Here is an 11,457-nt window from a genome sequence, read left to right as displayed (position 1 = left end):
TTTTTTTTTTTTTTTTTTTTTTTTTTGCTATGGCAAAAGGGTAAAATCAATCACTGTTATTCCAATATGGCTGGAAGTGGGAGTTGAAGCCCAGGTCTTGATGGCCATTGCTGCAGCCTTTAAGACTGCCTGCAGCATTCCTGGGGCTGCCTTTCTCAGCCCTACAGCTGACCAGAGGGAAGTTAGAGGGAGCCAGCAGGTCATAATTCCTGGCTTGTCTACCCCTCTTTCAGGTGTGCTGGGTCTGGCTGAATAGGAGTGGGTTGGTGGACAAGGAGGGTGAATATAGCTGCCCTTTGCTAGTCCTGTGCTGGCTCACCTGTATTAATGCACTGCTCACCGATGACCTTGCACAGGGGATTGTTATCTCCACCAGGAAGCTAAGGCACTTGCCCAGCATCATACAGCTTTCCAGGAGGAGGGGGAACCATTATAGGCTTGTCACGTGCAGGTCAGAGACCTTCCTGCCTAACCCCATCTGTCTCAGAGTCCAGGTCTTGTGGGAGACGACCTTCCCGTGGCATCTCCAGAAGTGCACAGGTGATGCCTGTTCAAGCCAAATGAGGCAGAATAACGACAGAGAGGAGCTGGGATGGTGGGAGAGGTTGGGTTGGGTTTCAAAGGATGAATAAGAATTGTCCAGATAGAGGCAAAATTGGTAATTGGCCTTTAAGGAGGCAGCCTGTATGGGGAACTGGTGGGTCAAAGCATCACATTTTGGGGAGAGGGGCCAGCAGGGTCTGGGTCCCTTAGAAGAGGCTGGGCCACGCACCAGTGCTTTTCGAGCAGTGTTCAGCCAGCCCATCTCGGCCTGCCTCTCCTCACAGTCACTTCCAAGACAGCCTGTTCCACCCTCTCACCCTGTGAGGGCACTTTTGTTCTATAGAGTGGAGTCTGTGGTCCCAGGGAGGCTGGAAAACAGCTGTTGTCAGTGTTGGGAGCCACGGGCTGGTGTTGGCACCTGGCAGGGCGGGAGCCTACAGGGGTGTGGGGAGCTGGTGTGGCCACCTGCACTTCCTCTCACAGGCCTGTGGGTGCAGCAAGATGCCCAAACCAGCCCAGACAGGCCCTGCTGGGCTCTGGCAGGGCACCCAGGCACAGGGATGCAGGGCTTTCAGTAAGGACGTCAGAGAGGAAAGATCTTGAACACCTTGTCCACTACCCCATTGTGCAGATGAGGAAACAGGCCCAGAGGTGGGGCGCAGCTCACTCACAGTCAGGACTAGAGCTCAGAGTGCCAGCCTGAGCCTGCTCTGTGTTTGTTGGGGACAGCATTCAGGCTGAGGCCAAGGGAGGTACCTAGTGCTTTTCTCTAGGGGGCAGCTCTGTTTCTGTAGTGTTCAAACTGGACAGACCTGTGCGATAGGACGGACCCACTCTCCTGCTTGGGTGGGGCAGTGGCTGGTGCCAGCCTGATTCCTGCAGTTACTCCTGGGCTGAGCTACTCAGCCTGGTTCTCGGTTGATAAAAGCTCCTTGTGACCTGCCCCAGGCTGAGCTCCTGCTGTACTGTGTCCTGGATATGCTCACAGGGTCATGAGTGACCTGGGCTATCCAAACGGTTATTAGGCAAGGTAGTGAATGCTACCGTGCCTCAGTTTCCTCCTCTGTAAAATGAGGGAAAAAACCGCTACTTGTAGCATGCTTGTGAACACCAAAGGTGGTCGTGGTTGTTGAGCCATGGAGCTGGCCTCATGCTGAGTGTAGTTGTGGCCCTGGTTCTAGCCTCCATCACTGACTGGTCCCAGCTTTCCTGTGTGCAAACTGGGAAAGGCACAGCAGGCCTCAAGGGCCTCTAGGAGACCTCTATGACCTGAGCATGACAGGCCGAGCTATGGGGCTGATGTATCAGGTACCCCCATCCCAGCATCATCCCAGACCCACGCAGCGCTCCCTGTCCACAGCATCACCGGGCACCTCTCACAAGGCCTCGTCTGACCAGCCCCCACACCAAGCCCAATGCCTGGGGAAGCAGCACTCAGTACAGAGCCCCGTGGGGGTTCCCCCAGGGGAATGGTCAGCAGCAGATCCACCCTGACAGCAGGCAGTCCCTGGATCAGGTACCCTGGCTGGCTGGCTGAGGGCAGAGTGGGGAACAGAACTGCCAGGGCATGTCTCTGTCTGCCGTGGCACCTAAGGCCTGAACCGTCCCTGACCGATCTGGGGGTGTGGAGGGGTACTGGCATGCCTCCAGGGAGGAGCCTGCTGACTGTGCCTTGATTAGGCCCCTTTCCAGGACAGCATGTGAGGCTGCTTGCCTGCTTAGGAGTGGCTTATTGAGAGGGAGTCACAGCTGGAGTGGCTTGGGGGCTACGGGGTCCCAGGCGAGGGGTTACTTACTACCACCCCGTTCCTAAACTCAGTCTCATGACCCTTAGCTGGTGCTGAAATCCCAGGTCATCGCTTATGCCCTCACACTCACCTCCCTAGTTTCTGGCTTTTCTTTCAGTACCCCCTAGCTTGGGGAGCTCACTCCCTCTCAAGACCCCCACCTATCCTTGGTCAGCTCCTGGGAGCAGGAGGTACTTCCTCATCTGGTGCTGGCATTGCCTTTGTTTAGCTTGCCTCTGTCCATCCCAGCCCCTGCCCCACCTGTGCCAATCCTCTGCCCACTTCCAGCCTTGTGGGGGCTCAGAGACAGTGAGCTACTACCCAAGGGACAGAGGGCACCCTAGGTCTTGGCATCTGGGGATCTGGCAGGTCTCACACTCCACCCTCTGGGAGGACCAGCACCTGCCCAGCCCTCTGAGGCTTTGTGCCAAGGGAAGGGGCTGGACCTAGGCCTTGCCCTAACTTGCTCTGTGACCTGTAGCCAGACAAATGATCTCACCGATCTCAGTTTATCTAGCTGCATGCTGGCCTCTCACTACTGTGGAGTTTGCAAGAGATTGGGGAAGTGAGGGCCAAGATGACCAACCTTCTGGGAACTCCCTTTGAGGCTGGTTGTGGGGAAAAGGTAGGACCTGAGTGGACCTGACACCCTCCTCCAGGTCAGGGTCTTTTCACAGGCTGTTATATCCATGAGTGCTTAGTTTTCCGAAGAGCTGGGCTTGTATTGATGAGAAAGCTGCCCAGAAAGGCCAGGGCCACATAGCAAGTTCATGGCAGGGCAGGCCTGGAGCCGTCTCCTTTTAGGTATTTGGGTTTATTCGCCTGATGAGCAACGGGTGTCAGCAGTGGCCTGAGGCTGGAGAGGAGCTCCAGTGGGCCTGCAGGGGCCAGCCTAGTAATCTCATGCTGTGGTGTACAGACACATCCCCAGCAGGCTACAGGCTGCCTCCTGTCACCTTGGTGTACGGATCCCAGGGAAGGGAGCCTGCCAGGCAGCCTCATAGTGGGGGCAAGTGAGCTTAGCTGTTTGCAGGCTCTGGTAGATGCCAGCCCAACTCCATTCTCAGTTTGCTGTGTGGCCTAGGGCACCTCCTGGCTTCTCTGTGTAAGGGTCCTCAGGTAGTCTCATCCCCAGAGGCATAGGGCCAGCCTTGGGGGTGCAGCCTAGGCAGTGGAGGTCTGCCTGACTCTCCTGCACAGGGTGACTGTGACAGGCACATGACCTAGTCTGACTGCTCTTCTGTGCCACCTGGGGGCCTGGGAGGGGAGAGGAAATAGGGAAGATACCAAAGGCCATGGTCTGGGCCTACACCTGTCTCTGTGCTTGCTCATCCTGTGCCTTGAGGTGAACAGGTGGGTTTGGCCAGGCTGGGTTGGGTAGATGCATTTTGAGCTCAGGGGCCCCATTCTGAGCCAGGTTCAGGAAAATGGGGTCCCCTGTGGCGGGATAAATGTAGTGAAGTGACAGGAAGAGCGCACATGCTGGTTTGGAATTTGTCCAGACTATACAGGAGTGGTAGCCACAAGGGAGGCCTGCCAAAGTCCACTGCAACCCTGGAACACTGGGGAGGCCGCAGTGAGTGGCTCCTTAGCTGATGCCCTTCTCCCAGCTGTTGACACATGTCTCTGTGTGGCTGGTCTTATCTCAGGAATGGACCAAAACAGGGCCCCTGGGTGAGCCCCTGCTGAGTGCTGGTGGGAGGAGATGTCAGTGAGCCTGATCCAGGTGAGGAAGGAGGCACTCTGGGGCCAGCTGTGACACGCACAGGGCCCCACACAGAGACACTCCTTGTTCCCTGGCCTTTGCGGACTGTCCCTTTCCAGGGTGCCTGTGGACCCTGCACCTCCTACAGTGACCTGCTCTTCTCTCTCCATCCACTCCTCACTGTCTGTCCACTTAGCTTTGTTGTGCTCCATGGTCTGTGGTCCAGAAAAAGGAGGCACTGATTGTGTGTTCCACTCTTACTGCCTGGTGAGTCCAGCTAGAGGCATTGACCGAGACTGTGTATCCTGAATGTCAAATCCTGGTCCAGAGAGGTCCAGCCTGTCACTGCACAGTGACGAGCCTGCTGGGAGCAGGGTTGGTAACAACGGTGACCGGGGATGTATCTTGCTAAATTGCCCTCTTTCCACTGCTGCACTCACGGCCCAGTCTCTTTCTGTCCCCAGGTGATAGCTGTGGTCATGGACATGTTCACAGATGTGGACATCTTCAAGGACCTGCTAGATGCTGGCTTCAAGAGGAAGGTGGCTGTGTACATCATTGTGGATGAGAGTAACGTCAAGTATTTTCTACACATGTGTGAGCGGGCCCGCATGCACCTGGGACATATCAAGGTGAGCCAGCTCCCTGCTTGCCTAGATAGCTGGAGGGCAGGGCTCATTCAGTTGGTCAACAAATAGTTTGCCTATTGTGGATGGATTCTGCACCCCACACACAGAGCTGTGATCTTAGAGCTGTAGGCCAGGCAGTCGCATAGCTTGAATGCCCCAAGGGACAAGATACTCACTGCCTCTAACAGACAGATAAGATAAGCATGAAGTGCTTGAGGACCAGGTGCTGGAGCTCATGCCAGGTACTATATCATGTGTTATTTCAAACCAACTCATGCTACGATAGCTACCTGTCTGCTAGTCTACCTCCAATGATAGGTGTATGCTCGTCTCTTCCTCAGACAGCTCATGCCTTATCTGGAGAGCTCTGCCTCCCTAAGAGTCCTTTCTTAGGTTAAACTCAAATCTGTCTCCAAATAATGTCCAGCCACTGGTATCAGGAGCTGACTAAGATAGAAGAAGCTTTCTCAGGCCAAGGTCAGAGTTGAAATGGATCTGAGGTGTATGGGCAGAGTAGAACAGATCTTTGGGATAGGGGAAGACACTAGGAACAAAGGCATAGAGAAGGCTGCCTGCAGGGTTCTCAGCATTGCTTTGCTGGGTCTTTTTTTTTTTGGTACTGGGGATCGAATCTGGGACCCTGCACTTGCAAAGCAGGCAGCAGCACCACTGAGCTAAATCCCAGGCTCTTGCCTGGTCTCCTTGAGCTTGCTGCCTCCACTCTCTGGCTTTCAGGACCTCATTGGTCTGGCAGAAGAGCAGAGGAACCGATGTGGCTGGGCTTTTCCATTCAGACCTGCTATATGCAGAATGTTTCCCTGATCTTAGATTGGTATACATAGAGGCAGCTAATGCTTCTATAGCAGCTGATAATGTCAGGTCCCATCTGAGGCACTTCTTATGGATTATTTAGTCTCTCTAATGATCTAATGGGATGGGGCTGTCAGTCCTATTTTGGCGATGAAGAAATGGGCATCTGTCCAGGACTCTCCAGTGGGGTCATCCCCAGACCCTCAGGCTTAGCTCCAACCTCTGGTGGGTCCAAATCCCTGGGCTTCAGGCTTGGGATCTGTGTGTACATCCCAAATGGGGCAGCATGGGCTGGTTAACAAGGGGCTGGACTCTTAAATTTGTAGGCATTTGTCAATACCCATCCCCAAGCTGAGTCTTTTCAAGTGGGTGTGATCTCTCTGCTGTGAGTCTCTAATTTTGGGGACATTTGCATGCAGTCTCCCTGGTAGGTTGACCCCGAGACCAACAACACCCACTGTGTAATTAGCACTGGGAATCAGCTCCAGCGGCAGACAGCTCATGCCAGAGAAAGCTTCAGCGTGGAAAAGGCAACTCTGGGAAATGACGCCACGCCCACCACTTGTAACACCTGCCATACCCCAGCAGGTGTTTCCCACTGTGTCCCTCAACAGTGAGATGCAGAGGCAAGGATAGAGCCACAGCTGCTGAGGGGGTCCTGACCCAGGACCTCGAGGCCCTTCTCAGCGGAGAAACTGTGGCTGCCCCTCTGCTTGGAGGCCTGAGCTCCTAGGAAGTGGAAGGCAGTGGCCAGGGGAGGGTCCCTGCCTGTGGCTATCTGTGGGCCTGCAGAACCTGAGCCAGAAGGGGCCCATTGTCATCTGAAGTAGTTTCCCACAGGGCAGATGGGGAAACTGGGGCATGAGGGAGGCCGTGACTTGCCCGAATTCCTGTAAGTCAGGACTGAAACTAAAATCTAGGAGAGAGCAGTGGGCTCTGGCACAGAGGGTACAGACCCCCATAACTCAGGATACCCTGATGCTGTTCAGGGTCTTCCTATCTCCTGACTCACAGTGGGACTTGCATGTACAGCTCCCCTCACCTCATGGCTACACTGGTGGCTTCCCTGGGGTAAAAGAAAAATACTCTGCCAACTAAGTGCAGCTTTGCATCTGCTGGCTGTAACACAGGAACCCCAGACCCTGGGGCAGGGGCTTGGGTGCAGCCTTCCCCACCCACCACTGGCCCATCAGCTGGCCATGACCATCAGGCCCAGAGAGGAGCAGCTCACATTGTCGTTCTGCTCAACCTGTCCTGCTCCATTGCCTCTCTCTCTCTCTCTGGGAAGGTGGCAGGGTCTGCAAGAGCAGAACACCTTCATGGGAAAGTGGCTTCCTCATTCTTGCCTCTGAGCTGGTTCCTCCACAGTCCTGGGCTGGTGGCTGGAGGCTCCTGGGACTCAGCCCCAGACAGGTGTCACCTTGTCAAAGACCTGCCTGGCCTGCCTCCCTGCCTGTAGGCTGGCTGGGCCTGGACCTGTCTTGGGAGCACTTCCTCTGTGCCTAATCCACAGCCCGCCCTTGGCCACATGCTGCCCAGGCCCAGCTCTGTGCTGGTCTGTCCCTGGATCCATGGACAACTTACCCCTGGTGGGGTCATAGTTGTGACCACGAGTGTCAGCTGTCAGTCTGGAAGAGCACTAAGAGCCAAGCCTGAGCCCACCCTTGCCACCTACACAGTAACCTTGGGCAGTCACTGAAACTTCCGAGGCCTCTATTACCTTGTTGAAAAATGGCAGTATTGTCATTTATTTGGTAGAACTCCTAGGAAGAGTAAGGAGACTGTGGAAAGGAGTTCCCTTCTTTTCTTGTCTTTGTTGGGGACAAGCAGTGTTCCTCCTGTGAGACCCCAGCTCTGGTCTGAGTGCCAAACTGTGGTCTGGTTAGGAAGCACCTTCCATCCCTCCTCCTGAGATCTGAGCCTGCACCAACACATTCTGGAGTGTTACTGCTTGCGCCAGTCCTGGTCTTCTGGTGGTGTGGAGCAGTGTGCACAGCCTTCTCTCAGGGGTGCGACCCCTGTGTCTCAGTGCCTGCCTTCTGCACCGTTAGCCTCACAATATCACAGATAGGGAGTAGGCCTAGGGAAGAGCACCCTGCCTTTCACTCACTATGCTCCTCCAAAGTCACAGGGACAGGCTGGTGACCAGGCACATTTTGAGGTGTTCCTGGGTGCTAGGGTTACACCATGGCCAAAGGGAGCCAGGCTGGGACTTAAGGCTCTTGGCTTACACTGAAAAGAGCCATGAGAGGCCTGGCTGGTGTAGAAAACTACCTGGCTTTGTGTGGCCTAACTGGAAAAACCAGCAGCTACTTTAGCAAAGGATGGATCATTTCTGCTGAGGGAGGGTACCTCAGCAGGTGACCACAGGAGGGTGCATGGTGAGGATACAGGGCAAGACCTCACACTGGACAGATCTGTGGCTGCTCCTGGCCCAGTGGGAGGTGGAAAGGCCACAAGATGCATCCCGAGCCTGGTCTTCCCAGGCCAGGCCAGATGGGTGGGATGCAGGGGACAGGGCCTGCCTCCCGCCCTCCCTGGGTGTGCTGGCTCCTTGCCCTCTCTGATCCAGGCAGGCCCAGGTCTGTGATGGATCCAGGGCATAAAGCTGAGATTCTTAGCTTGGGTATGAGGGAGTCTGTCCCACCTTGGGCCATGTCAAGAGACACGTTTAATTGTCACAGATCAGAGTACCAGTGGCATCTAGTGGATAGACATCAAGGATATTGTTAACATCCTGCATGCCCAGCATGGCTCCCACAACAGGGGAAGAGGCAGGGACCCTCAGACAAGGACAAGACTAGGCTGGCTCAGCTCTGTCCTGTCAGTGCCCCATCCCATTACATAAAGATGGTTCATAACGGATTTCCCACCCCAGCATCATGACAGCTCTGGAGTCAGGGTGAATGTTGACCCTACACACTGCACAGGGAAAACAGGCCCTTTAGAAGAGAGTGGAGGCTGTCTGGGCCCCACCCTCCTGCTTCCCACATAAGTCTCTGCTGTATTCTATGCTCTACACTCCTGACCTGGCCTCTCCAAATGGCTCAGGCCTGATCAGGATGCATCTTTGGGCCTCCCCAAGCTCCTTCATCCCAGGAGAGGCTGGCAGGTCTCTGTAAGAAGACCTGTCCTCAGGCCTGGGACAGGGAGATGTGGGCACGTGTCTTCCTTTCCCTGAGGCCACCTGGCCACTTGCCAAGCACACTGACAGTTCTGGAGTCCCTGGAGAGTCTGGACCGTCCCAGGTGTATCCTGTTTCTCTGTGTCAGTCTCTCACCAAGTCCATGTGCTACCTAGAGTTCATGCCTCCCTCCCCCACAACTGACAGCGGCCATCTCTGGGACCCTCTGTGTGTGACTATACTCCATCCACATGGTAGCCCTGGAGCACAGGTGGGCAGGCCCATTTCACTGACAAGAAAACAGGCACAGAGAGGCCTGGTCAGAGACAGACACCAGGGCCGAGCAGCATTTGGCAAGAGCTTACAAATGCCCAGACCTACTGGCTCCAGGGGGCCCTGGTCTTAGCTGGGGCCCTAGAGGCCTGGATGGTTTCAGGTCAGGATGCTGCAATGCACCCCAGCTCTGGTGCCCTCCTGCCACATGCGTTTGGGGTGGAAGCTGCCCTTTGAGAGCACATGAGGAGCTGCCTGTCCATCCCCATCTACTCTACCCTACTCTGTCCTTCTGAAGTCCCAGAATGTCCAAGGACTTGCCCTGGGCACCCACTTGGGACAGTCCCATGTCCCTCCACCCATCAGCTCATCCTCTGCTGGGGGCATCCCAGGACCTGGGAGACAATGAGGCTTTGTGGGATGCTCCACCTCTGCTCACACACCTGAGACATTACCTCACCTGGCCAGGCCTATGGGGTGGGGCCATCCAGGACCAGGCCAGGAACAGCCCACGAGGCAGGAGTGGTGGGGGGAACCTGCTACAAGCCCCTATCTGCTGCCAAGCCCCAGCCATGGATGAGATTCAAGGTCAAGGGCAACCCCTCAGTGTGCAGCCGAGGAAACAAAAACTCAGAGAGGGTCAGAGGCTTGCTTTGAGTCACACAGCAGCACAACTGTGGGCTGCTTCTCACCTGCCTACTGAGTCACCCTGGGATATAAGTGCTGGCTCCCTGAGCCCTTCATCTGGACAGAGCTTGGGGTGGGGTGTGGAGGCTGGTGGCCGAGGGAGAGTGTGGTCCCAGCACACAAGAATGTTGGGCTGGAGGCCACAGGATGCCACAGAGCTGGCTGTGGTTTGCCACAGATGACAGGGGAAGGCCTCCAAGATCTTTGTTCTGACCTCTGGTCCCCAAGTGTGCTCTGTGTTGGGTACAAAGTCACGATATTAATTGTCCTGGGCTGTGGCCAGCTTCCTGCTGAGCTGGCTGTGTATGGACAAGCAGCCTGAGGGCGGGGGGCGGGGGGCTGGGAGGGCCACCCTGGCAACTGATGCCTGTCTGCCTTCTGGGCTGGGTCCAGCAGCAAGTTTCGTCCCACAGCTGGGCATCGCATGAGGGGCTCTCGGGATCCCACCCCTGTCAGCCTCTATGGACACTGCCCTGGGGCCGCCTTGGCAAGAAAGGTGGGGAGAGGGAAGGGAGCCCAGGGCAGGGGTGCAGTGGACGAGCTCTCCCTCAGGCCTCCCTCAGCCTCAGTCCCACCCCGCATCATTTCACACCTCCTCCCCAGAACAGCTAGAACTGTTCCTGACCTGCAGATCCAGCACGGCGCCCTCTGTGCTAATCTTCCCATGGTCCCGACTGCCAGCCAAGCCCAGGCTCTTAAGCAGGCGAAAGGGTCTTTCATCAGCTTTCGGCTCAGCCCGCTCAGCAGGCTTCCCGCACCCACCGCGCCTCTCCTCCGGAGGCAGTGTGGGCTCTTACACAGCCTGCACCTCGTGCCAGGCTTTGTCCCTCTGCCTGGAAGCGCTGCCCTCCTACCCTGACCTGCGTCATCCCTTCCCAGGAGTCTACACCCAGGCCGCTTCCTCTGCAGTCCTGGCCATTCCTGAAGATGTGTTTACTCATCAGCCTCCTCTCACCTCTTGTCACCGTCACCACTGTGTCTGCTGCCAGGGGCCTCACATGGGCCAGTTAATGAGCTGGGGCCAGTGAGTGGGTGATTACAGCCCTGTCTGACAAAGAATGTGTCACTGCCAAGTGCGTGAAGGAGGGAGGGAGACTGCCATCAGAGGCCTGCAGGCGGACCAGTTAGGATGCTCTTGAGGGGTTCCTGTCTTGGGTGGGTGACAGAATCCCTGGGGCTTGAGTTCAAAATGAAACTTTTAGCTTGACCACAGGCCTCCTAAATCAGTCTCTCCAGGGTGGGGGGTGTCCCGGAGCCCTGGTGAGCCTTGGGCCAGATGAGCCAAGTCACCTGCCCAGCTGAGGTTCCACTCTGGGAGCCCTGGGCTGTTCCTCCATGCCGGTCTCTGCCACGTCCCAGCACTGGGACACTGAGGGGAGGGAGATAGCACCAGGCCCAGGCCCTCAGTCACAGCCAGAGACACTGCACCAGGGAAGAGAGGCCCTCAGGTGGGTAGGGCCAGGGAAAGGCCAGCACTTGTACCTGCTCTGTTCCCCGTGCTCTCTGGGTCTCCATTCCCCTCCATGGTCTCTGAAGGCTTTTCCCCTGCTCCCGAGCCAGGCCACCCAAGCTATGTGAGGAATTGAACCTGACCATTTACCAAATTTATCCTGGATACCAGGTGGTGTCCTGACCTTGGGGAAGCAGGAGAGCTTGTTATGAGTCCTACCTGGAGGGGGCGAGCCAGCAAGGACAAGGAGACCAGGTATCAAGAGACCAGGCTGGTCAGTCATCTAGAAGGGCGTGATTATTAAGAGTGCAATGTTTATATGTTTAAAAATGTAATATTTTGTACAAGATACACTGGAGAACAAAGGGAACTCAAGGTTTTTCCATGCACTTCACCTGCAAGAAGTGAGTCCTGTCATGCACACCTGCCCACCCTGGCTCCTCCTGCCC

The 11,457-nt window shown here is 56.0% G+C and overlaps 2 protein-coding genes across 4 annotated transcripts in view; one reads left to right on the top strand and one right to left on the bottom strand.

Moving 5' to 3' along the window:
* The window catches only part of Slc5a10 (solute carrier family 5 member 10), a 69,118-nt gene that overhangs the window by 24,424 nt on the left and 33,237 nt on the right, over positions 1–11,457 (bottom strand). The gene's annotated exons all lie outside the window — the stretch shown is intronic.
* The window catches only part of Fam83g (family with sequence similarity 83 member G), a 30,703-nt gene that overhangs the window by 9,460 nt on the left and 9,786 nt on the right, over positions 1–11,457 (top strand). Inside the window, exon 2 of the mRNA XM_010618907.2 lies at positions 4,500–4,667. Coding sequence (XP_010617209.1) covers positions 4,500–4,667 — 168 coding nt within the window. The remainder of the gene's footprint in view (positions 1–4,499; positions 4,668–11,457) is intronic.

This window comes from Fukomys damarensis, unplaced genomic scaffold (assembly GCF_012274545.1).
Source record: "Fukomys damarensis isolate Sample0158 unplaced genomic scaffold, DMR_v1.0_HiC HiC_scaffold_13, whole genome shotgun sequence".
Classification (NCBI taxonomy): Eukaryota; Metazoa; Chordata; class Mammalia; order Rodentia; family Bathyergidae; genus Fukomys; species Fukomys damarensis.
The sequence above is the reverse complement of the archived record's forward strand: the minus strand, read 5'-3'. Positions and strand labels throughout refer to the sequence as shown.